The sequence below is a fragment of the Pleurodeles waltl genome, chromosome 7 (genome assembly GCF_031143425.1).
Source record: "Pleurodeles waltl isolate 20211129_DDA chromosome 7, aPleWal1.hap1.20221129, whole genome shotgun sequence".
Taxonomy (NCBI): domain Eukaryota; kingdom Metazoa; phylum Chordata; class Amphibia; order Caudata; family Salamandridae; genus Pleurodeles; species Pleurodeles waltl.
The window spans coordinates 1382333176-1382360780 of record NC_090446.1 but is presented as its reverse complement, the minus strand read 5'-3'; the positions used below and the strand labels follow the sequence as shown (position 1 = coordinate 1382360780).

The 27605-nt window shown below is 44.2% G+C and overlaps 1 protein-coding gene across 2 annotated transcripts in view; it reads left to right on the top strand.

Annotated features, from left to right (window-relative positions):
* Positions 1 to 27605, top strand: part of AP2A1 (adaptor related protein complex 2 subunit alpha 1) — a 194314-nt gene that overhangs the window by 69364 nt on the left and 97345 nt on the right. For both annotated transcript variants that reach the window (XM_069200922.1, XM_069200923.1), the window contains exons 4-8: positions 432 to 625; positions 1094 to 1223; positions 21465 to 21566; positions 22042 to 22150; positions 22679 to 22829. In XM_069200922.1, the coding sequence (XP_069057023.1) occupies positions 432 to 625; positions 1094 to 1223; positions 21465 to 21566; positions 22042 to 22150; positions 22679 to 22829 (686 nt within the window). The remainder of the gene's footprint in view (positions 1 to 431; positions 626 to 1093; positions 1224 to 21464; positions 21567 to 22041; positions 22151 to 22678; positions 22830 to 27605) is intronic.

Genomic DNA, 27605 nt, shown 5'->3' with positions numbered 1-27605 from the left:
CCTACTGCTCGACCACACTACCACAAAATAGAGCATTAGTATTATCTATTTTTGCCACTATCTTACCTCTAAGGGGAACCCTTGGACTCTGTGCATACTATTCCTTACTTTGAAATAGTGCATACAGAGCCAACTTCCTACACATACCATTGCGAATCGCAAATAGGAAGGGAACACCCCTTCCTATTTGCGATTCGGAAATGCATTTTGCGAGTCGGTCCCGACTCGCAAAATGCATTTCTGCATAGGAATCACGCATTTACGAGTCGCAAACGGCAAATTTTGCCGTTTGCGACTCGCAAAGTGCTTCCTACATCTGGCCCTTGGTGTTCTGGTGTCAAGCATTATGGCCATGATCCATCAGTATGAGAGGAATAACGATGTGAAATTGTCCTTGACAAAATGTCTTCTATTTAATTCTCCTGATGCAGGGCTACTTGTTTATCTCTGTCCTGGTGAACTCCAACAGCGAGCTCATCCGACTTATCAACAATGCCATCAAGAATGACCTGGCCAGTCGCAACCCCACCTTCATGTGCCTGTCCCTGCACTGCATCGCCAATGTGGGCAGCCGCGAGATGGCTGAAGCCTTTGCTTCAGAGATCCCAAAGATTCTGGTGGCAGGGTGAGTAGATGGCCATTATATAAAGGTTGCATGTGTATTCATGTGATGTGGCTGTGCTTACCAATTATAAATATGGAGAGAATGGAAGAGGCCATGTACTTTCTGCCAATATCCTATCCACTATAACCTGATGCTTTATTTCTTTTTCACTTTTACATTAAGCTGTAATCAAGCTGCCCTGCTGATGGCAGTAAATGTGGCTACATACCTTGTGCTAGCATCTGAGCTCTGACTTATGGTTTATTACCTTTCTCTTGCTGGAGTATTTTATATGATAGACTCATTACAGTGAGTGCCACATTTTTTTTTAATCATTGGTTGTCCCCATGTGTGCAGAATTTAGCCTCTTACACCTTGACCTGTTCTGAACTGTTAGCTTTGTCATACTATTTTGTGAGATTCTTGTGTGTGCCACTTTGGACTTTGTGTACAATGCATGTGAATAGGCCATTGTTCTTTCTACTTTAGGGATACAATGGACAGTGTAAAGCAGAGTGCCGCCCTCTGCCTGCTGCGACTCTACAAAACGTCTCCGGACCTTGTGCCCATGGGAGAGTGGACATCACGAGTTGTCCACTTGTTGAATGATCAACACATGGTATGTTTCATTGAGACTTGGAGCTGGGGACCCTGGGGGTTTCTGCATTCTTAAGTACTCGAGCCCAGTATTGGGCCTTCTCAGCTCTCACCACTTAGAGGTGTGTGATTGAGGTTGACTGATATGCCACCAAAGATTTTACTATTGGCCGTTTGCCTGTGCTCAGACTTCAATCACTTTTTATGCTATTCCTGTCTTTTCTCCCCACAGACCTTTTCCTGACACCTCAGGATAAATCTTCTTAATCAGGTGTGTGTACTGATCTGGTAGTGTGTATCAAAATATTAAGCACTAACAGCAGTTTTTCATCACATAATATTATTCTTAAATTGATAAGCTGTAGGTCTCTGAGTGGTGCTTACATTTTTCTTAGAAAAAGAAACATCTCTTCTCCTGTTGGGAGAAACATTTGTATAAAATGTGTATATCAATCGCAGACCAACCTCAAAATTGTTGGAGCACTGTAAACCTATTAACAGATGTATAGAAAACTTCTTAATGTAAGGTGGGAAATGTTTAGTTGGTGGATTCCAAGAAAGATGAGTTTTAAAGCCTTATTAAAATGTTAAAAGTGAATGAGACACTCGCAGTTCTTCAGGTAAAGAGTTCTGTAGCTTGAGTGTATAACTGGTGAATCCTTTCTTGGCTATTTTGCTTTGATGGATATAGAGATTTCTAGGGTCAGGAGTCATTGCTTCTGGTAGCCTTAGATGTATTGCGTTGATGCATTTCTCATGGAAGTAGATGGGTGAATGGATATTACAACTTTGTAAGCAATCCAGAGGGATTTCAAAATGATTCTAGCTTTAAGTGGCCACTAATGAAGGTTCAGAGGAATGGGTGAAGTGTGGTGTGCTGATACAAGTCTTGCATCAGTGTCAATGAACGTTTTGCTTTCATTTTTTGAGCGGGTTGAAGTTAGAATAGTACCATCTTTATAATGTTAGCTAGGTCGTCTTGCATGTGGAAATTGGCATTAGTTGAGAATTGGAGAGATTTGGTTGAGTTCCTGTTGACAGAATGATACCTAGTTGTTTGCACCGTCTCCGGCTGGAATTCTAGTTGGGCTCTTCCTGTGTGTAAAAGTAATAGTTCATCTTCTCTAGGATTTAATTTTATAGTGAAGGCAGACATCTAGTCATTATGGTCAAAGAGGAAGGTTTCTATTTTTTTTCAAAATCTTTAAGTTAAAGCTCTACTGTGCATATGTTTTGCTTTCACTAATGACCGAGCTGACAAAAATCTCTGGAATGCACTTCTCAGTTCAAAGAAGACATTTATTATTATTTTACCACGAAGTTCCTAAAAAATGAGATTAGTAGGTCGAAAGAACAGGTTTAAAAATAGTCACAGCAATGAAAGGAAAATATACCCAAAATGATTCTCAACTGCAATGTACACAGCAAATATATGTGATTATATTACAGCATAATTGCAAAGCAAAGAAAAAAGTAAAAATTCATCACCGTAGGGCCTGCCAAGCTCTTAATTTTTCTCAGGCCAGCAAGAAGATGACTCCGTTAAAACTGCGAGAAAGAGATTTCCACCCTCACGGGACAGATATGTGTGTTAGGCATTCAACGTCTAATCCTGACCGAGGTCTTGGAAATTCCCATGCTACTGAGCAGGGCCAACTTTTTATATCTTAAAGAACCGAAAGGGCTTCCTGGAGAAAACCCCTCCCATGAAAGAGAAATATTCAAACATGCTGGCTACTGTAGGTGAGTGTTGGAAGAAAAACGTTGAGAACTGGCCACCACCTCAAGGTTCTTCTCCCAAGGCCGGGCCATTCCCTGCACTGAAAAAAACATGTACATTCTTATCATGCTGACTGACTAACTGTTCGGTGAGAAAGAATACGAAAAACAAGCACAGTTTACCATGGGGAAAACACAGCTCAACTGCAATGTCTAACGCCACGATGAAGTCAATGGGCAGCTAAACTGAATGCAAAATGTAATCTGCAATCAGTGAACACTGAACAACTAATCCAAATGCAAAGTGGTGCAACACAAAGTCAGTGGTCAAACATACCTATTTTAATTACAGCATATTGACTAACAGTCACACCATGCGCTCCCGCTGTCGGCATTCTGTTGGTTCAACATAAAGGTTGAAAATAATGAGGGAAATTATTGAACACTGAGAAGCTCAAAATTCAAATGGAAACTGGTGAATGGGAGGATGCTGGCTGAATAAACTAGGTTCATCGTTTTGGCAAAGATGAGAATCTGTTTTAGATATGGCCTCCTCGTCACATGCACTTCATAAGAATGTGGACAGAGGTCCTAAATTCAGTGGTGTCGAAGAGGCCCAGAAGTGAGAGAATGAGCGCCGACCATATGGGCCACATCAGTTGCAAACCTCTCAAGCTGGGGCCTAATATTCTCATCCCAGACCCACTTGCTGGAAATTTACTTTTGAGCATTTACTTGATTTCACAAAATGTTACTGTAATGAAACACAGATTGATTCCAGTGCCAAAGTTGCCAACTATGTATCAAAGAGACCACCCACTGCCTCACCTTCCCTTAACCACATGACAACATTATGAAATTCTTAGGCATATCACTTCAGCTCATTGTGCCTCTATTCCCTTGTTTGTCATAATTGAGCACATACCAAGCACTATATCAATGACTGCACTTTTACATTATGCACTTAGATTAACTCTGCAAGATATGGGCATAGTCGAAATGTTATGGGCCAGATTCTCAAAGGTATAAACGCGGGTACGTTTGACTTATATGTGTAAAAGTTTGTTTTGCACTGGTACAATGATTTACTCCCTTGACGTTTTTTTGTGAGGAACTCAATTCACAGTGCCTCATATGATTTGTGAGTTTGTGTGCAGCTACAAACTAGCATGTTTAAGGGTAATCACCAACTTCGTTCCCACTCCTTCAGATCCTGGAAAAGGTTGTTCATTTACTCCTGACGAGGGAAGGAATGAAACGTTATCCAGGATAGGAAGGAATTTTACCATGCCAATAAAAAGTGGGGGTATAGGGAAAAGGAGAAGCATTTAAAACGTTTTAATGAGCAAATTTGCAGTCAGCAGATTTTTACATCAACAAATACATGCATGTATATTTGCTCATATGAACATGGAATTCCTGAAGGTTTGTTAGGAGTATTCATGGAAACCCACAACTTTTGCTGGTTTCCAGTCCTACTTCTGTAACCTTTGGTGAATTTCCAAAAGTCATAAACTTGCGCCCATGCAAATTATCACTTTTGTACCTTTCTTTAATAATATGGCTGTTATTATTTGTTACGTGATGGTTTACACTGATGCTCTTTCACACAGGTTTAGACATGCCTTAGAGACATGGGGGGTCATTACGACCCTGGCGGTCGGAGACCGCCAGGGGTAATGTGGCGTCCGTACCGCCAACAGGCTGGCGGTACGGAGACCCGTATTACGACCGCGGCGGTAGCGCCGCAGTCGCACCGCCGGGGCCGGCAGTTTCCCGCCGTTTTAGCCCCGGCGGTGATAATCCGCCAGGGCAGCGCTGCAAGCAGCGCTGCCCTGGGGATTATGACTCCCCTACCGCCAGCCTGTTTCTGGCGGTTTGCACCGCCAGGAAGAGGCTGGCGGTAAGGGGAGTCCTGGGGCCCCTGGGGGCCCTTGCACTGCCCATGCCACTGGCATAGGCAGTGCATGGGCCCCCTAACAGGGCCCCGTGCAGCTTTTCACTGTCTGCATAGCAGACAGTGAAAAGCGCGACGGGTGCTACTGCACCCGTTGCACGGCTGCAACACCGCCGGCTCCAGCGGCCGCATCCCCGCTGGCCCGACGGGCGTAAACTAGGTTTGCGCCCGACGGGCGTAAACTAGGTTTGCGCCCGCCGGCCCAGCGGGGATGTTGTAATGGGGTCCGCGGGAGTGCGGCCGCACGGCGGTTACAAGCTTGTAATGACCACCATGGTGTTCAAAGTTACCCATAAAATTGCTTAATAACTTACCAAAACAGTCTCAAAACTTTCTCTGCTTTCTTCAATTCACAAATTTAGATTTTTGATACATTATATTTTGAATGCAAACAAATTGTACAGTAATTTAGCAAAACTGTCTGCAAGTTTCCACTATATTTATTTAAAGTTACAAATATGTTTTGGGTGTATTTTGTTTCATCAGAAAATAATCACTAATTTTCTCTTTTTCTGAATGTAGTTATAAATAATTAAGAAGCATTCAATGACGATTTTATATTCAAAGCTGCTGACTGTAATGCGAGCTAAGCTTACAGCTCACTATCTTTCCTGTGAGTGCTCGCACTAACAATAAAGGTTTTTAAATAATGAGTTGTATATGCAGTTTCGAACATCGTATACTTTTAGATACAAATGTTTCTTTGGCATTGGACAATCCTCTCTCACAGTCATTCCCTGCCACTGTAAACTGGCAGTGAAAGAGTTTGTACTGCGGGGGTGAGCCTACTTGTTCAGTAGACAACATAAACATCCAGACGTGTTGCCTTTCACCCTAAACAATATGTCCTGGCTGCTTGGTTATAAGAAATCCCTATTTATGAATGGCAAAGCAATGCCTTCTTCTCTCATTTCCAACAGTCGGCCATTTAGGTAGGGGATACATCGTGAGCCACTCTCTGGCATTACAAACTTAACCAAAGATGAACATTGTTCAAAACAGATCAATCATAAAATTGTAAAGTCCACCACTTAATAATTGTCCCATGAAGTCAAACAACTCTTTTCAAATGTGCTGGCTATTTCTAGCGGCTGTTGTACTTCTGAGCAGAAATAGCAGGCTATTTATTGATTGGAAAATGAATTTACTAGAGTATCAGAAGAGTCCATAGGAATAATTTGGACCTGTTCTAATTCCTGTCAATAAACTAGGTGGAGAAAGAATAGCTCAGGAAATTGGCTGTACATGAATTATTTCCACACATTTAAGACACTGCAGTTCCAGAACGTAGATTTCCACATCCACATTCCACAGAGGTTCTGAAAACGCTTCACATTAGAGTGCAGTGGAAATCAGTGGGGCCAGATGCTACTGGACAGCTCACCTACCTGAAATAACAAGTTAAGTGGTCGAGAACCCTAAACGTAGCAATCAGAGACACTGGCCTGTCACTTCAAACCTACATATCATGTGCTCTGAAGTTAGACACATTTGAGATCATTTTAGTTAAAAGGAACGTCATTAGAATGATACTAAAATGAAACACACCTATGTGGAGATTATTTAAAAAAAAGGCAACAATTTGGTGGACTGGACCTTCCTAAGAAAGATGCTGGAAACAATGGGCTTGGGACCTGAGGATGCATAGGTAAATAGATTTACTATACTCAGAGCCCCAAGCACAGACACTAATCTGTGGATGTTTATCTGGCCCCTCCCCCATTCAGAGTGGAACTAGGCAGGGATGCCCAACCTCCCCGCTCCTTTTTGCCTTTGCAATCATGCCTTTGGCCATATTTGTGAGGTGTGACGTTCAAATACTGAAGTGGAGATGGGAGGAGTAGGGACCTGAAGAAAGAATAGTGCTGTATGTGGATGACATACTCCTCTTTCTATCTTATCTACATATTCTGGGCCCACGCTGCCTCCAGTTTCAAGACTTATACCAGGAAGCTTCTGATCTAAATGGGAATCAAAGTAACTTCTTGCTGATCCTGCAAAGTGATGATGTAACACCTCATACTGGTAGACCTCCATACCCACAAAGCAGCTAAACTTTAAATACCTGGAGATACACATCTTCTATGAACCCGGTATACCTTTGAACATTAAGGTGTCCCTCCCTATGACTGCCATGGTTGCATTTCTCAAGTGCTGAGCCTCGCTGCCATTCTGGTTATAAAGGCCCTATTTAAAATGATGATCCTACCACGTTACTTGTAGGTTCTACAAAATTTCCTGATGATGATCCGTAACCGCTGTTTTTGAGATCTCTCGACCATGATGTGTTCCTTCCTCTGGGCGAACGCCTTTCATCCGTGATGCGTTCCTTCTTCTGGGTGAACCGTCCGCCCCTCGTAACCTCAGATAAATGTGTACAAATGGTATAGGGCAATAGAATGGGTTTGGTCGACCATCAATTTAATAAAGAGCGGCACAGTCATCAATGACTGGGGGATGGGACGACTTGGCTGTAGGAAGCTGGCTATCTGTATGATGTACCGGCTGTAATGGGACACTATAAAGATGGTCCAGGCGACTCTTATTGGTTTACAGGGGTTAAAGTAATAATCCAAAATGCTCTCTTTTGTGGTACTGTGGGTGAGCAGTTTAGGCTTATCAGAGGGTAGTGCTAAACATCTGTTGAACACACAGAGTCAATAGATGTGACACACACTCAAGAAGAAACTCGAGATCAATGTTTAGAAAAATATAGTTATTTTTATAGAATGTTTCAATACCAGAAAAAACTTCAAAGAAGGTAAGTAGTGTTGCAGTGTGTCAGCAAATGCACTTTCACGCAGTAAAGGACTTCTTTTAGTTAAAGTACTTTTACTGCATAGGGGTCTTTGCAGTCGATTCTTAGGGGTCCCCTTTAGGTCATAGGGTGCTAGGTGGGCAAAATCACAAGAAACACCAGCAGTTTAGTTTTAGCTGCCTTGGGTCCGGGTGTAAAGGTGCTGGGTGGGTCTGGTGCCTTGCGGACTGCACAGTTGGCTTAGAGAGGGGCCACCTGGAAACAGGCTGCAGATGAGGACTTGGGGACAAGTCCAGGAGCTTCCAACAGAGGACTCAGTTGGTGGGGATCCTGGGAGCAGGGGAACACTGTCAGTTGTTGTGGATCTGGGCCATGGAACTCGGGTGCAGCTGGTTTTGGTCGTCGGGTATGCCTGCGTCAAGGTGCCCACAGTTCTCCGTTAGACCTGCAAGAAGGGGACTAAACAGGGCAGTTGGTCCACTCTCAGTGTTGGCGTCTGTGATGCTGATGTCCCTCGACAGCTGGTCTCTGGTTGCAGCAGAGTGGACTCAAACTTGCATTGCTTGCTGCAAGGGGTCTGATACCCTGGGTATTGGTGCAGGACACTCCAGTAGATCCTGGTTTCTTCTCACTTGGTGGGGAGACAGGTCTGTCTGTCCTCCTGGAGCATGGTGATTTCCTCCATGGCAGTTGCTGCCTCGGTGGTCAGCAGAACCGTGACCCGGACTTTGCGAGTGGTGCCTGCAGGGTGCAGGGAAGTAGCTTCTCCTCTTCAAGGGGGATGCTGATGGCTTGGTGAATTGCTGGAGGCCCCCCGAGGCTTTTGGAGGATGCACAGCTGCTGGACGAGTTGGGTTGTCGTGACAGGAGCAGGTAGGCAGGCATGGTTTTGCATCAAAGTTTACCAGCAGTCCGTAGTTCTTGCTTCTTCTGCTCTTCTTGGTTCTTCACCTTCTTTGGCCAGACAAATCTGTTCTTCTGGTATTGGGGGTACCTAATAACTCACTTTAGGGGCGTTTAGGGGAGTATAGGTTAGTGGCCAATGGACTACTTACCCCTGGGGTGACGATACCCCCATATGCTCACTTCCTGTGGGGAGTAGGCATAACTCTGTCCCAGAAGTCCTCGTTCCACCAAAAACAAGCTGGTGAACCCCTTCTTTAGTAGAGCACATCTGGCTACCCATACTAGGGGTGTGTCCAGCCTGGTAGTCCACCACGCCTACATGCATGGCTGGTTTCCTATCTTTCCTGGTGCGAAATTGGACTCAGGACAGGGGTTGGCAACTCCCAGGTCTGGGGATCGCTGGGTCTGCATATCAAAGGCAGCAGGATCTTTGAAGTCCTTGGCCTTGGTATGCAGAACCACTTGCCATCCTGCTCGAGGAGGTGATAACACCTTCCTACGGAGTAGACATTGTTTTTGGCCTCTGATGGCCAGAACTCTGGTAGGTTTCAAGGGACACCTCTAAGGTGCCCTGTGGGTGCAGTCTGGATTTATTAAGACAAGGTGCTTGATACCAAACACCATAGGTTTCAGTGAAGCCTATATGTAGGTGGGTGACTCATATGGACCATATGGTGGCTTTATGGACATAAGATGGCTTCCTTGTTCACTTTCAATGTCTAAGGAATTGAACCAGACATCACGGGGCATATCCGCTCATGCAAATATGTCCTCACATCAAATATAATGCACCCTGCTTAAGGACTATAGTGCCTGCTGTAGGGGTGACTTACATATATTAGATGCAGTGACTTGGGCATGGCTCCCAATGAGTGTGCATGTTCTGTCTTCACTCATGGCTTGCACCATGACACACAGTCAGTGAGGGCAGGCTGAATGCAATTTTTAAGGAGGGGGTCCCTCAGGGTGGCACAATAAATGCTGCATCCTTTAGGGACCTTCTCTAGTATCCAGGCCCTAGGTATCAGGGAAACCATGTACTAGAGACTTACAGAGGTACTAGGTTGTGTGCCACTTGTACTCAATTAGGCCTTTTACCTTGATGTTGGGGAAAGAGCACTGGCACTGGGGACCTGTTTAGCAGGAACCCAGTGCTCCTCAGTCGAAAAACCTTAGTACCAGGGGTTACCATGCCCAAAAGGGGAACTTTCCTAACATCAGCTCACTGAGCTGAACTCTCCCTCCTAGGACTAGACAAAGTGATGGGAATGCTGTATGAGAACCCAATCCCTGAGTGATATTCATGGACTGGCCCTCCAGAATGTGCACTATGGGCTGGGAGAGCCAACTGATGTATCAAACTCAACTGTGGCAAGGGAGGCAGCTTCACTAAATGAACAATTGACAGGATTCCTCAAATGGGATAGAATAGTTATCACAAATTAGGGAGACGTCTAGCAAGGGGATCACATTCGCTCCTTCTAAGACCTCCAAAGTCGAGTCGATCTGTCAAGAATTCAATTCTACAAATATCTATGGCTGCAACATGGCCTTGCTGCATATAAGACTCAATTCAAAGGGCTCCCTGAACATAATCTGCCAAACTACCAGGAAAGGAGGCATATCTCAGATATTCCTCACCCTTGTTAATAACACCCCTACAGTTTCACTGCCTTAGAGCAAAAATGGGAGAAATGGGTAGATACTGTGGATGATCTCGACTGGGACCTACCCTGAATCACTCCTGGATAAATTGCCATCTTACTTCTTAGAGTGGTCCAACTGAAATACCTACACACAACTTACCTCACCCCTCGGTGACTACACCAGACTGGCAAAATCCCACACCCCCACCAGTTTCCGCTGTAGATGTCCAGGGGCATACTTCTTTCACATGACCTGGCAGTGTCAGCTCAGGTTTTGGGATGATCAATCAAACTGTCACCTAAAAAGGCCCTCTTGGAGGTGTTGGATGCGATGGGAACAATTCTAGGTATGGCAACTGTAATAGACAGGAGAGATATTGTTCGTAAATGGAGAGCCGCCGAACCACCTACATTTTCTGACTCGAGATCAGAAGTGGACTGGTGTGCAAAAGTAAAAGAACCCATCTGCATTGCCCCCCAAAACACGCTTGGAGCTGGGGCAAATACGGCAACACTATGGACTTAGTCATAGGTGAATACGTTTGTCATTACAAAATTACTGTAAGTTAGTATCACAGTGGAAGTGTGCATTATGGTGCTACGTGTTTGGTTAAATGTGTAAAAAACAATAAAAAATGTTTATCGAAAAACAAAAATCTGTGTGGAGGGTAGAAGATATTCTAATACAAGGATTTATACCAACGAGTCATGTGGTTGTGCTTTTCAAAACCGTTAATCAAAGAGTAGTGGCACATTCCTTTTTCGATATGAAATAAGCAGTGCCCCGGATAATGGTTTTGAAAAGAGTTCTCATAAAATGTTGTCCTTTCAAAACACAGCCCCACTTACATGCAGCAAATGTCTGTGTTAAAAAGAGTCTGCTGATTGTCAAGACATATGAAAAGCTATGTTACTCATACTCTGGTCGTCCCAATGTCCCCCGACCTACAGTAACCACCCCTTTCCACGGGCATCATGGCATAAGGCAAGTAAGAAAAAGGATTTTCCCACACTTCTTTCAGGACCACTGAGGAAAGCTAACATTCAAGTAAAATACTACTACTCGCCAAGGTATATCCAAGTTGTTGCTTTTTTCAAGCCATGTTTGCCCCACAGTTTTTTTCTCCTTGTGCAATTATCAACAGACTAGTTTAACTAGTCCTCAGACTAGCCTTAAAGTCCCCGAATCAAAATAAAACAGGGTCAGGTGTTTTTCGGTTTTGAGGCAGACAGGAATTCTTAAAAAACAGTCTTCATATTCATGCTGTCTTGGATTCCAGCTTCCCCCACTACTCCTTGCAGATCATGGGCATTCTCCTGGCCTTCTTTTTCCCCTTTCCTTACAACTCATGTTGGTTTTCAGTTTTGTAACTCCTCTTGGGCATATTATTGGTATGCATTGATGATAATCCTATGATCTTCTAAGGATCGAAACGTTGTTGACTTCAGTACCTAGATTCGATTGCAAATGTTGATACTATTGTACACAAGAGCAGTGGTACTTGTAAATTGTGACTACACCCATTGAGTTTAATTTGTCACACATATATGACTGAGTTTCCCCTGACTGTTTCCCCGTTTGTTTTTTTCCTTCCCACGTTATCAATGCGAATAAATAATTTATTAACTGTCCACTGGACAACATATTTATGCATCATTGTATTCCTATTGTATTCAGTTATTTATATGCTTTTCATGAGTTACCGTTGTTCTTTAAAAAATATACGTACTCCTGGTCCTCATGAACACACATCTTGGATTTCAGCAGCAATCTGCCTAGAAAATGTTTTAAACATGGTGAATTATCTTAGCAAATCCAGGTAACTCTCCTGCACATCTTTCTTCTACTGCACTGTGCATGTTTTTCCTTAGCTAGACACTTTAAAACAATAGATATCCCAGAGTTATTTGTGCTGCAGAAACCTAAAGTGGCATCTCTATACTACTAGTCCCAAAGCCAGCCTGCCACAGCAGATCAAAAAAATATCTCACCCCTCTTGGGCACGTCTGCTGCAATGCCAGTAGGGAAAGGCTCTGCTTTGTTTGTCAGACACATTTCATTCAAAGAGGGCAAGTGCGCTGTTTCACTTGCATAGTGAAAAAGCTTTCAGGTTTTAGAGAGCGGCACATGGTTTTGGAGCCTGTTTGGCAGACCCAGACTGCCCAGAGGTAAGAGAGACCACCAAACCAGGTAAAGAAAATGGAAGAGAACAAGATGGAATTCTTACAAATAGGTCGGATGATTTTTTTGTTTACAATTTTCCCTTTTCTTTTTTGCCTAAGGTGTTTGAGTGAAACAGCAGAACTGATTTTTATGGCTCCAGCAGTTATGTCAGTTGTGGTTTTTCTACTATTACAAAAGCCACAAGAGTAATTGCAGTGCATACCAGATATCTGCCTGGGATGGGCAGCTTCTGTAAACGTAACTGTCTGGCTCCTCATTACCTCTGGAATGTCGGAACATTTTCAAAGTATCTTGAGAACTTCAAAGAGAAGGGATTCAGCATATGCATCTGCTGGATTAGTCTTAAAGTTTTTCTTTACTAAAGGTCTACAGAAAATGCTCTTCCCCACAATATCTGTCTTAACAGCTTTTAAGATGGTACTTATAGAGTGCATCCTGTAATCAGAAAGAAGGGTCTGTCCCTTTGGGAGTTGATTGTAGCCTGCCCTATCTAAATTGATGGGTGCTCGGTTTGAACAGATGCATAATTCTGACCCCCTCAGCATCTTTTGTAGAAAGAAGTTTTATTGTTCACCATTATGTTGACCAGAAAAATTCCAGAATACAGCTCTGTGTTCTTATAAACCTTATACAGTGTCCATTAAGAATGACGTCTATCTCACCATTCCACCATTCCATCATTCCATCCATTCAACCGTTGTGTTGAATTTTCCAGTAAACTAATCCTTTTAATCCTTTTTCTCCTAATCTTTCTCTGTTGTGGTATTGATTCAGGCCCTAAACATTGAACAGAGCCCTTTGATGTTACCTTGGCTGACCAAAAGAGATTTGTAAAAGAAAGCCCAGATAGACAGTAACATGCATAACCACGTGTTATCAGTACGCCAACAAATACCTTTGGGTAGGCTGAGAGTCCATAGAAGAAAACAACTACTGCTGTGATTACTAGGAACACTCCAATTAACAAATGGTCACATAGCTTTTATGCCATCTCTTTATAAGACACTACCATTGAGACTTTCATTTCTGACAAGGCACACGGCTAGCAAGGCTGGTATACTTCTAGTTCTGCCCATTTCTTTGTGACTGCTCTTCCTGCTTTTACTGCTGTTCTTTATTTCTTTCAAATGTTCTCTATATAATCCAGCACATGCACCCTATCTGCAATAAACTGCCTGTGCTATGCAACCTTTCAGTGCCATAGATGTTTCTTTGAGGAGGGTCAGTTGTATATCATGTTTGTTTTATGAATTAGCCTGCTGAGGCTAGTTTCATTTACCCTAAAATATAGTAAATATGATATGATATGATATGATTTGATTTGATTTTGATATTTATAAAGTGCACAACTGCCTAAGGGCATCTTGCACTTTCACCGGAGGGACAGGGAGACCACAGCTAAAAAGATGTAGAAAAAATGAAACTGTACCTAAAAGTTATGGCGATAAGGAGAAGAGCCAGGTTTTCAACTGTTTCCTGAATAACAGGACGTTAGGCCGGTTTCTAAGATGATAGGGCATCTGGTTCCAAAGCCTGCAAGTTGTATAGGAGAAGCTCCTATCCACCCAGGATGATTTCCGAATTTTAGGGATGGACGGTTTCTTAGCCAAGGCAGACTGAAGTTTGGCATGAGGGTATACCATAAAAAAAATTTGACCAGGAGCCAGTGGAGATTTACTTTGCTGAAGAGTCAAATTTTCTGAGACACAATAGAATACTTATTGCAGCATTTTGCAACCTCTGAAGTTTATGTAAGATCCCTCTCTGAGCACTTGCATACAACACATTACTATAGTGTAACTGAGAATGAACTAAGGACTTAACCGCTATGTTCTGCATCTGTTGAGGGATAAATGGAAGGTTTAAATAAAAATTTATAATGAAGAAGCAGGAAGATGTCAGATGGTTTGCTTGTTCTGAAAAAGAAAGGCCAGGGTCAAACTAAATCCCCAGATTTTGCATCTTAGTCATTCCAGAAGAATTAATTGTGACTGAATAGCTATACTTCGGTTTTATCTGAATTCAACTTCAAACAGTGTGAACTCAGTCAGGCTACGATGGCTGACATACAATTCCTAAAATGACAGGCTACATCTTCTGCATCATTAAAAATGGGACCACAATTTGTGTATCATCTTCATAAGAAATAGATTTGAAACCAAAAGAACTGATCAGAGGGGTCACATAAACATTAAACAATGTGGGGCTCAGGGAGGATCCCTGAGGGACACTGCAGGGTAAACGGAAAGGCTTGGATGTAAAACCATCCTTGACACTGTACCGTATCGTCAAGGAAGAAGCCTAGCAGATCAGGAGCCACATTACGGATACCAGTTTCCTCAAGCCTGCTTTTAAGGTTAAGTGGTTCACGGTGTTGAAAGCTGCGGACAAATCTAAAAGGACCACCACAGCCTCTCCACCTCCAGCAAGGGTATCATGTACTTCTTCTGTAACAGCTAGCAGGGCTGACTCTGTACTATGGGCTTTACAAAAACCAAATTGTGCAGCATCCAGTGTTTCATTGTGGTCCAAATATTCTGTGAGGGATATATTCAAGGGCCACTCCAGAACTTTGGCCAACAGAGGAAGACATGAAATAGGTCTGTAGTTTGTAACCTCCATTGGGCCTCGATTGAGTTATTTGAGTAGAGGAAGAATGGAACCTTTCTTCCAGTCCATAGGAAAAATGCCACTTTTTAAAATGTTATTGAGCACTACAGTTAGTGCAGGAACAATGTTGGCAAGCCATCTTGTGGAATACCCTAGTGGGGCAGGGATCACTCAGGTACCCAGATTTTGTAAGATGCAAGTGCTCAACTTGCCACTCTGGAGTGAGCAGTGGAAATTCAGCTAGTTGGTAAGGGGAATGGAATAGAGTATCGGGCACCTGCAGTGCGGTATTACGATAGTTGAGTCCCGAGATACCATCTCAACCTTATTTTTACAAAACTCAGTGAGGTTATCGCATCGATCTTGAGTAAAAGAGGCTGACTGATCCTCTAAGAGAGATGAGAGCAACCATACTGTATGAAACAGTTCACATGGAGGAATTTAAAGCTGGCTGAATTTTATCGGTAAAATAGCGGAACTTTTCCATGATTATTTGTTTTTTTATTCCTGGAGAAGAGCTTTGTATTTAAGTTTTCCCTCATTAGCATAGTCAGTTCTCCAGATTCTTTATTGGCGCCGACTTTTCCTTTTAGTCACGTTAAGTGCAGGAATGAACTAGGGGGCGTCCATGCTATTGGGCTTAATTTCTTTGTGAGGAGTTTCCTAATTAATGACATCCTTTACCCAATTTGAAAAATCAGCTACCACTTGATTAATATTACCGGACAGAGCTGGTTTAGAACCCACAAGTGCGTATTCCAAGACTGTCAGGTTGATTTTGTGCCGTAATCAAACCCACTGATCGTGTGTGAGCCTGGGATGATGTAGGAAGGTAGCCTCTTTCTAGCCTTGTTACCCCCACTTTTGGCCTGTTTGTGAGTATATGTCAGGGTGTTTTCACTGTCTCACTGGGATCCTGCTAGCCAGGGTCCGCCCGGTGCTCATAGTGAAAACCCTATGTTGTCAGTGTGTTTGTTATGTGTCACTGGGATCCTGCTAGCCAGGGCCCCAGTGCTCATAAGTTTGTGACCTATATGTGTTCCCTGTGTGGTGCCTAACTGTATCACTGAGGCTCTGCTAACCAGAACCTCAGTGTTTATGCTCTCTCTGCTTTCTAAATTTGTCACTGCAGGCTAGTGACTAAATTTACCAATTCTCATTGGCACACTGGTACACCCATATAATTCCCTTGTATATGGTACTTAGGTACCCAGGGTATTGGGGTTCCAGGAGATCCCTATGGGCTGCAGCATTTCTTTTGCCACCCATAGGGAGCTTAGGCAATTCTTACACAGGACTGCCACTTCAGCCTGAGTGAAATAACTTCCACGTTATTTCACAGCCATTTTTCACTGCACATAAGTAACTTATAAGTCACCTATATGTCTAACCCTCACTTGGTGAAGATTGGGTGCCAAGTTATTTAGTGTGTGGGCACCCTGGCACTAGCCAAGGTGCCCCCACAACGTTCAGGGCAATTTCCCCGGACTTTGTGAGTGTGGGGACACCATTACACGCGTGCACTATACATAGTAACTCCGAACATGGCCATGTAACGTGTCTAAGATCATGGAATTGTCACCCCAATACCATTCCAGTATTGGGGGGACAATTCTATGATCCCCCGGGTCTCTAGCACAGAATCCGGGTACTGCCAAACTGCCTTTCCGGGGTTTCCACTGCAGCTGCTGCCAACCCCTCAGACAGGATTCTGCCCTACTGGGGTCTGGGCAGCCCCGGCCCAGGAAGGCAGAACAAAGGATTTCCTCTGAGAGAGGGTGTTACACCCTCTCCCTTTGGAAATAGGTGTGAAGGGCTGGGGAGGAGTAGCCTCCCCCAGACTCTTGAAATGCTTTGATGGGCACAGATGGTGCCCATCTCTGCATAAGCCAGTCTACACCGGTTCAGGGATCCCCCAGCCCTGCTCTGGCGCAAAACTGGACAAAGGAAAGGGGAGTGACCACTCCCCTGACCAGTACCTCCCAGGGGAGGTGCCCAGAGCTCCTCCAGTGTGTCCCAGACCTCTGCCATCTTGGAAACAGAGGTGTTTGGGGTACACTGGACTGCTCTTAGTGGCCAGTGCCAGCAGGTGACGTCAGAGACCCCCTCTGATAGGCTCTTACCTTTCTTGGTAGCCAATCCTCCTTTCTTGGTAGCCAAACCTCCTTTTATGGCTATTTAGGGTCTCTCCTCTGGGGTATTCCTCAGATAACGAATGCAAGAGCTCACCAGAGTTCCTCTGCACTTCCTTCTTCGACTTCTGGCAAGGATCGACCACTGACTGCTCCAGGACGCCTGCAAAACCGCAACAAAGTAGCAAGACGACTACCAGCAACATTGTAGCGCCTCATCCTGCCGGCTTTCCCGACTGTTTCCTGGTGGTGCATGCTCTGGGGGCTGTCTGCATTCACCCTGCACTGGAAGCCAAGAAGAAATCTCCCGTAGGTCGATGGAATCTTCCCCCTGCTAATGCAGGCACCAAAAGACTGCATCACCGGTCCTCTGGGTCCCCTCTCATCCTGACGAGCGTGGTCCCTGGAACACAGGAAGTCTATCCAAGTGACCCTCACAGTCCAGTGATTCTTCAGTCCAAGTTTGGTGGAGGTAAGTCCTTGCCTCCCCACGCTAGACTGCAAACCTGTGTACTGCGTGATTTACAGCTGCTCCGGCTTCTGTGCACTTCTTCAGGGATTCCTTTGTGCACAGCCTAGCCTGGGTCCCCAGCACTCCATCCTGCAGTGCTAAACCCTCTAAGTTGGACTCCAACGTCGTGGGACCCTCCTTTGTGACTCTGAGCCAGCTCTGGTTCACAAATCTTCTAAGTGCCTGCTCCGGTACTTCTGCGGGTGCTGCCTGCTTCTGTGGGGGCTCTCTGAGTTACTGAGCGCCCCCTTTGTCTCCTCCTCCAAGGGGCGACATCCTGGTCCTTCCTGGTCCCCAGCAGCACCCAAAAACCTCTACCGCGACCCTTGCAGCTAGCAAGGCTTGTTTGCGGTATTTCTGCGTGGAAACACTTCTGCAACCTTCAGCACGCCGTGGGACATCTTCCATCCAAAGGAGAAGTTCCTTGCTCTCTTCGTTGTTGCAGAATCCTAGGTTTCTTCCATCCTGAGGCAGCCTTCTTGCACCTTCATCCGGGGTTTCCTGGGCTCCTGCTCCCCCCACCCCCCGGACACTATTGCGACTCTTGGACTTGGTCCCCTTGCCTTATAGGTCCTCAGGTCCAGGAATCCGTCTTCAGTGCTTTGCTGGTGTTTGTGGTTCTTGCAGAATCCCCCTATTGTGACTGTTGTGCCCTATTGGGGTAGAAGGTGTACTTTACTCCTACTTGTCAGGGTCTTGGGGTGGGGTATCTTGGACACCCTGACTGTTTTCTTACAGTCCCAGCGACCCTCTAAAAGCTCCCATAGGTCTGGGGTCCATTCGTGATTCGCATTCCACTTTTGGAGTATATGGTTCGTGTTGCCCCTATGTTCACCTATTGCATCCTATTGTAATGCTACACTGTTTGCATTACGTTTCTTACTATTACTTACCTGTTTTGGGTTTGTGTACATATAACTTGTGTATATTACTTACCTTCTAACTGAGGGTACTCACTGAGATACTTGTGGCATATTGGCATAAAAATAAAGTACCTTTATTTTTAGTAACTTGGAGTATTGTGTTTTCTTATGATATTGTGCTATATGATATAAGTGATATAGTAGGAGCTTTGCATGTCTCCTAGTTCAGCCTAAGCTGCTTTGCCATAGCTACATTCTATCAGCCTAAGCTGCTAGAAACACCTTTATTCTACTAATAAGGGATAACTGGACCTGGCACAGGGTGTAAGTACCACAAGGTACCAACTTTTAGGCCAGCCTCCTACAGATGATGAACCTCAGTTTGCATGGTCCTAAAGCTACATCTGATGGCATTATGGTCTGACTTTCAGAAATATCATTGAGCTGGAGATCTTCCTGATTGGAAAAAATACCATTGAGCTTTTGAGCAGCCCGATGAGAAGGAGCATCCACTAACTCACTCAGGCCTAATGCGTGTAGGTTATCAGTTAGTATTACCGTCTCTCTATCGTCCTTAAAGTCAAGATAAACATTCAAATTGCCTAAGTCTGTAAAACTGCTGAATTAGAGACTACACTCAAGGTAGTCAGCAAGGGAGTCGATAAGTCTGGATCTAGGGCTTGAAGGTTTGTGAAGTAGCAGACCATGGAATGAGTTGATATCATCAAGGCTGCAGCCGAAATGCAGTGCTTCGCAATCCGAAATAATACCGGGGCTGACAGTAACTGATATAATCTTTGTAAATAACAGCCAGCCCACCTCCTCTTTTCCCAGCCCTGTCTAGTTTATGGATTAGAAAACTCGGGGTAAACAATCAATCAAATCCAGGAATGAGGACTGATCGGCCCAGATTTCCGTTAGGAATGTCAGGTCGGGTCTGTGTAAATCAAGGTAATCATATACTTCAAATTTATGTTTGATAAGGGAAAGCACATTCAAAAAAATACATTATAGCCTATGAAAGTTCTTTGTGATGTGGAAGAAGGAGCAGATAGTTTCCCCGCCAATTGCAGCGATCCTTGAGGGCCAAAGGCTTAATTTACAATTAGTACAGGAAAAAACAGATGGATAAGTCAAAGTAGAAATGCTTCATTCAGGGGACTTACCAATACTGCTCAACAAAGGATGGCTTCTCTAGAATAAGAGTCGTTCAGGCCAGTGTCTCTGGCGCAGTTTGGCCGCACTTAGACGGGCTTGCCTTTGGCATGGACGTGCTGTCATCCTATCTAAATTGCCTGCCAAGTCCTGGGGGCATGGCAGAGAGGACGCGGAGAGCAAATTAGCTGGTGCCCCTGCCATAAGCAACGAGGAGCAATCGCACAGTGCTGTAGCAGCAATAAGGAGGGAGAGAAAAATAAAATGCAAACCAGGGTCCAGCAACCCCACTGACCTTCGTCGTCTCCCCAACAGAAGGCACAAATACTAGTAAATCAAAGTGTAATTAAAAGAAATATGAGAAACAGAAAACCAAAAAACATTAAAAACCTGGTAATAGACCCACTTTAAAATGTCAGCCAGCACTACAGGAGCCAGGTAAATCCTAAAATGGCACACCCCGTGCCTACAAGGAAAGAAAAAGCTGGGCCGTCTAGATGCTATTAGTAGCTGTGCAGACACTCGGTCATCCTAGCTAAATAGCCCGCCATGTCCTGAGGGCGTGGTAGATTGGGCAAGGACAGCAAATCAGCTGCTGCCTCAGCAACAAGGATAAACCATTGCATTGCTATAGCAGCAATAAGGAAGGAAGGGGAAAATAAAATGTGAGCCGGGGCCAGTTACCCCACTGGCTTTTGTTGGCTCCCCAACAGAAGGTGCAAATACTGGGAAATCAAAGCGTAATTAAAAGAAATGTGAGAAACAGAAGATTAAAAAATGTTTTAACTCTGGGGATAGACCCACTCTAAAATGTCGGCCAGCACTACAGGAGCCAGACAACTCCAAAAATGGCACATCACATACCTACATGGAAAGAAAAAGCTGAGCCGTGCAGACGCTCTTAGTGGCTCATGAATGTAAATAATACGTTTTTGCTTTGTCAGCTACAGCATTGCAATTAAGTGGGAATCACACTTTTTTTAAACAGATTTTAGACAGAGATTTGCTGAGGTCTGTATATGGATCTCCTGGTTAATTTTAAGAATGTCAATTTGGACAAATATTATCTATATGGTTGCGCCATTAAAACAAGTTGGCACCATGGTTCTAAAAATCTCTTTTGCCACTGAAATTGGGCTGTTCTATTGTGAAAACTACCATTTACGAAATTATACTAAAACGTCTGGAGGAAATATTAATGATTCTTGTTAATATACTAAGGGCTGTTTGACGGCATGCAATTGTGCACAGGATATTTTTGTTGGAGAACTTTGTAGCCAGGTGTATTCCTAACTGTCTGTCTGTCCTCCATGGTATCCCTATTCCTCACCATGTACGTACAGTGTCAAGAGGCAAAGGTATGCTCTATAAAAAATATATAAAAATCTAGGTCCCTTTTGTCTATCATCTGTAGAGTTTATATCGACAATCACACCAGATGCATTTCTGTCTTTCTGGCAAGATGTGTCTCTGTGGTCTTCTTCCTGCCTTTCTAGTGTGTTTTTTTTGCCCACACTGCAGTTTTCTGTCATGTATATCTTTCTAACCAAGTATGTGTCTAAACAAGGTGTGTTTCTAGGACAGGAGTGTTCATTGTCTGTTCAAGAGTGTTCGGTCCTTAGCTGATTTTTATGATAACCAGCTGAAAGCATTAATGAGTCCCATTTACATTCAGTGTATTAAAGCTAGTACTATGTTGACATCCTGAAAATCGGACCTAGTCCGCCTGAACTGACTTTGGGAATCCTTGTCCTGGGATTTATTTCCTTCCCTAGGTCTCTTCTCTTGGTTCATTATGCTTTTTCCCTCTCCCCCTCCTAGGGAGTAGTCACAGCAGCTGTCAGTCTCATTACCTGCCTTTGTAGGAAGAATCCTGATGACTTCAAGACATGTGTTTCACTCGCCGTCTCTCGTCTCAGCAGGGTATGTCTCACACCTCTGAGTTTGAGTTTTAAAGACAATCATTTGTAGATGTTTTTTGCGATTATATTTTAAGCCAAATAAAATGAAATTATATATGAATGTAGATGTGTGTTTACATCCTCATTGTTCTTCTATGTTCTGAATCTGTGTGAGTTTATACACTGACTTCCATGTGTGCATTATTATAGCTTCTGTGTGAGAGTACATATGTGATAGCTTATATAAATTTTCTACAAACTCAGCAGTTGCCCTTCTACCACATGCAGAAAAGGCAAAAAGTTAATGTTATGTGTTTAATGGAGAATTAATATCACTGTAGCTATTATTGAATCATGATGTTAATGCAACCAGGAGTAAAAGATGTAGCTGCAGCTGAAGTTTTAAAATTCACAATACTTTGTCATCTTCAAGAGAAGAATGAGGTCAGCTAAAATATGATGCCATCTGATGGAGCATTTTCTCTGGTATTATACAGATTGTCTCATCAGCTTCTACAGACCTGCAGGACTACACATATTACTTTGTACCAGCTCCTTGGCTTTCGGTGAAACTGCTTCGCCTCCTCCAGTGCTATCCTCCGCCAGGTAACAACTTATAGTCCAGCTCTTCAATGTAGGCCCACCTAAAGTTGGTTTCCCTCTATTAAATGACATCACCTTCATGCAAGACTCCTCTTTTCCCGAAAAATACAAGTGCAAGAACAATTTTTTCATTGCCTCAGAATCAATCTTTTTATTGTTCTTTGACCCAGTTGAGCTGCAGTCATACATATAACAAATATTGACTTGCACCTTTTTTGAAATGTTAAAAACCAGTAAACGCTGCACAGCTTTTATTTATAATGCAACAAACATCTAATGCAACAGATGTCTGCGGCTTTCTTTCTTCTCTTTGAGGCCCATAGTGAACATTTTGTCTCTCATGGAGCCTGTAGTCTTGCCCTGCAGGTCTTTTTTCAAGAAAGACATTTTATACTTAATGGCATTATAGTGTCTATGGGCCCTTCTCCATGTGAGGGGATTTCATCTTGTGTGCTGAATCTTGACTATGAATCTGTAAGTTATTTATGTATGATTTACTCTCATGCTTGCCATGTGCCTCATCTCTTCCAGAGGATGCTGCTGTGAAGGGACGGCTGGTTGAGTGTTTGGAGACCATTCTCAATAAAGCCCAGGAGCCACCTAAGTCCAAGAAGGTTCAGCACTCTAATGCCAAGAATGCCATTCTGTTTGAAGCTATCAGCCTTATCATCCATTATGACAGGTGTGTTTTTACTGAAACATTGTGCACCAGGATCTCTTTTGAATCTCCCTCTTAAACGCATATGTCATCTTCTACTAATTCCAGTTTAGAATCCTCCACTGGGATCTGTTGTGAATATCTACTAAGACCTTTTCTGAATTCTTTGTGAGGACTAATAATGTATACTTCACTGGCATGGACCTCTTCAAAATAATCCCTTGGCTGTTCTTAATCTTTCGCAAGGACCCGCTCTGAGTCCTCTATTAAGACTTGTTCAGTTATCCCCACTTATTCTTGTACCTGTTCTGAATCCACCACTAAGACTAGTTTTGAGTCCTGCAGTGATCCCTGTTTTGAATTCTCCACTAAGCCCTGTCCTGAATTCTCTGTACCCTTTCTAAAGATCCATTCTGAGTCTTCATTTAATACCACTTCAGTCCTGTACCTAATGTAACAATGTGTTTTCGAAAATAATGTAATGTAACTACACTAATTTGACTGAAAGTGAATTTGATGAACATCTTATGTTCAACATTTCAATATATGGTCTGAAGGTGAGGGCACAGAGAAATGTAGAGGGATACATTCTAAGGTGTGGGGTTGTCAAATTGATTTCTACAGAGCAAGAGGCACATTTCCAATCAGAACTTTGAGTATCTGTCTGTATGACATAGTGACATTGATGAATCCTTTTCCCAGAGTATGTGGTAGGAGTTGAAATGCATCATATGTAACATAAGACCAAGAGGGTGCAAATATATCTCCACATATGCTTGCATGCTGAGCATTACAACGCTTTTCTTTGCAATCCCTCCCGTCTACTTGCAAGGCTGGTGATTTCATGGCCAGTTTTTACCCAAATGTAGCTTTCAGGCTAAGGAGTGGTGCTACGTTTAGGCAATGGCGCTGCAGCAGTCCAAGTACCTGACTAATTAAATGATTACAGCTGTTTACACAGTAGTTTTACTATTGTTGTGATAGGCTGCTGCTGGGCAGCTGGACTTCGACTACCACAATTCCCTGCTGTCAAGAAGGTGGGGGAGCACAGAGGAGCTACCTCGGTGCATATATTGGGCTAGGAAAAGCTGCCGCCCAAGTACGTGCCTTGGGGAAGGCTGCACCAAGATCGGACCAAGAATAGGCCAAGAATGAGCCCATCTATGCCCATCAGAGCATGGAAGAGGAAGGGCTGGGCCATACCCCCTTCAACCTTACATCAGGGAGCTAACAAGTGATATGGGTAAGTGAGAAACCTGTTGCGCCATTGGTTCCTCTGTTTCCAAAGATATTCGGAAAGGGCCCTCCATCATCTCCTTACTAACCTTGGCAGACTTGGTGGGGCGTTAAATGAAGAAATGTTATCAGTTGAAGAGGAACTTAGCCTAAGGGCCACACCTTCTCAGAATGCATCCACATATGGTGGGGATAAGATCACTCTGGCCACTAGCGAGTCCTGCTCACATATTAAAGGGATTGTGGGCACCCTGGTGAGGGATGATCCCTCCCCAATGACATCCGTGGCAGAGGTTCATTGTAATCCAGTGCCTTCTCACCAGAACCTAATCAGCCATCAAGATAAAAAAAAAGTTCAGGGGGACAAGGCTAAAGGCAATGCCCCAGAAATAGCCATATTAAGCTACGGCTCTTGTCCAAACGGAGGAACTTGTTAATACTGAACTAAAGGGTGACACAAGTGAATTATCTGGTACTTTGAAATTGTTAATTGAGCCAATATTGAAAGATTGTTTTGTGAAAATAGAAGATTTGACTAAAAAAACGATTGATGGTTTGAGTAATAGGCTTAATATCTTAGAATTGTTAATCAACGAGTTGAATTACCCATTATTGGAAATTTGAAATGTCTGGCTAAGGCACTGTTTATGTCCACCTAATGTGGCGCATTAGTGTACTACCTACTAGGAATAGTATGACTCTCCCCCGTAAATCAACCGACTAGTGGCTATCCTTGCCAAGGTGCTCCTTTCAGGCAAGACGTAAGGGATACTACCCTTCAGCTAAGAATCAAAGTTGTGTAGTGATGTGATAGGCAGTTGATGGTGGGGGACTATCTATTTTCCCATTTTAGTATGGTCAGAAGGGTCGTGCGGGTAAGGAATGGTGTGAAGGGGACTGGGATATAATCTACATTTATGAACTAGACATAGCAGGCCGTCGCTTTATGCAATTAGGCAACGTTCAGTCTCACCCCCCCATCAGCGACTCAAGCCCTTCCTTTCGGTTGTTTTCATCCCCCGAGCACAAATGTTAATCATAGAAACTCAGTGGAACTTAATGGCTCTCTCCTAAGGGCAACCTTTTAAGAGGATATCCCACCTTCCTTTTAATTGTTTAATAGGAATAGTATACATTTCTGATGTGTTAGCTTTGCAGCCCATTGTAAGAAGGATCTCGATTTGGTTAAATACAGAGACAGGGCTCAACTGAGTAATCTTGAGAGATTGTATAAACCCAGAGGGGAGTAGCAAAATCTGACTTCTCAAGTATATTAAATCAGTATTCAAGGAAATGTGTCAGCCGGCACTATACGATTTCCCTGAATATATTGTTCGAGCTGACTTGATTTAGGCAAAATTGCGATTTATGTCCCTACCACAGGAGAGGACAGAGTTGAAGGAACTAAGTAAACCATCAGTTTGCGCACATGCCTTATTGAAAATCACCTTGTCCATTGAACCTTATTTGATGTTAGCGATTAATCTGAACTTTATAATTCTATCTGCTAAGGAGATTCAGATTAAATCAAATACAGTGTCTGCTGGCCAGCACAAAGGCTTGGAATAGAGTTGAACATTTAGGACCATGTGTGGAAAGCTAGGTTCTGGTTGCAGAAGATCACCCGACCCCCACACATTTTGGCTGGTTTTTGATGCAACATTGGCTGAACTGCTCTGAAATCCTGCTAACCAGGTCACCAGTGCCAGAATTCTTTCCCCAAAACAAGACACCTAGTCACTTGATCCCTAAGTGGCCAGACCCTTTAGCACCTCTGTAAGGACCTAGTAAATGGTATCTCTGGTACCTGGGGCCTAGGTACTAAAGAGGATCGCTAAGAGATGTAGCATAACTTGTGCCACTCTAAGGACCCAGCACCAAACTCAAGCAGATTGCACTGCAAGCTGCGTGACAAGGTGCTCCGAAAAGTGAAAACACAACATGGCACACACTTGTGTGCCATGTCCCCTAACACTGCCTGTAATATTTGTAAGTCATCTCTACAGCAGGACTGACAGCCCTAAGGCAAAGGTGCATTATATTACAGGTGAGGGCATGTCTGCATGAACAAGTATGCCCCTTATATGTCTTTGTTGATTCTTTGACATAGTAAGTGAATAGGGAAGCCATTTTACATGCATGTACTGCACACTGGTCAATAAGAGTTCCCCAGCTACACAATGGCTTAACTGAAAATAGGGATGTTTGGTATCAAACATCTCATGTTAATAAACCCTCCCTGATTCCAGAGATGGATTTATTAATACATACACCCAGAGGGCACCTTAGAAGTGTCCCCTGAAATCCGTAGTTCTAGTCAGCCTGCCACCCACAGACAAATTTCTGACCCATAGGGTGAAAATCTTTGCTCTCTGGAGGTCAGGAACAAAAGCCTACTCTGGAGGGGTGTCACACACCCCTCCCAACAGGATGGCGTGCACATCTGCATTCCAAGACAGGAAGCTTCAAAGAAGCCCACCGCTTCCAGATCTGGCTCTCCTCAGTGGGAGATGCCGACCACTCCCGCTCCAGGGCCCATTTGGCATCTGGACAGGCGGGAAAATCAGCTATGCAGGAGTCGTGTTACATTTACAGACTGGGCACACCCATAGAGTGACAAGCCTTAAGTGAACACAGCCTTAGGAATTCCGCCATCTTGCGTGTGGTGGAATTAGGAACTCTGGGACAGAGTGATGCCCTCTCCCCACAGGAAGTGGTCGTGTAGGGGGTGAGGTGCCCCCAAAGGTAAGTAGCCTATTGGCTACTACCCCTCACTTCCCTATGCGCCCCCTAAGTTGAGCATTTAGGGGACTCCTGATACCATGAAAACAGTTCTTCACTGGACACAACAGAAGGAGTAGACAAGAAGCCTGCTGACTTGAGAACTGAGGAACATGAAGGACTTAGCACCAACCCTGCCAGCCTATCTGTTGCACCCTTGAGGAGCAACTGGCCTGTCCTACCACTGCAGCATCCAAGAAACCGGTAAAGCTGCCAGTACTTCACAAATCGCCAAGAACAACTCCCTTGGAGCAAACTAGCTGCTTCCCTGCATCTGCACGCAACCAAAGAAGAACTGAGAACCTGGGACTACCAAAACCCGATGCTGGATATCACCACTGCACCTGAGCCTGCCTAGTCCGAGCTGAAGTGGGCCAACAGTGTCAACGTGGTCCCAAGGCCCTCCAGAGACTACGGTGTCTGCAGTCGCTTGCTGCAGACCCGCCTTCACCACGACCGCCAATGCTGCAGTTCATAGGGTGTCCCAGCAGCCGTGGCGCTGCTAACTGTCTGCCATGGGGGCCACCTCACTGCCCATGCCAAGCGCCAGCCTTTACATGGCGGTGCTAATAACCAGGGTGGCGCTACTTACAGTGCTGCCCTGGCGGATTAGTACCGCCAGCACCGCCAGGCCCTCCTGTGGAGGAAAACTGGCGATGCTGGCAGTCCGTGGTGCAACTGCCACGGTTGTATTGTGCCGATCAGACTGCCGCAAGAGCGGTCAGACCACTGCTTTGGCAATGGTCACACAACCACCGCAACCCCAGCAGTCTGAAGACCGCC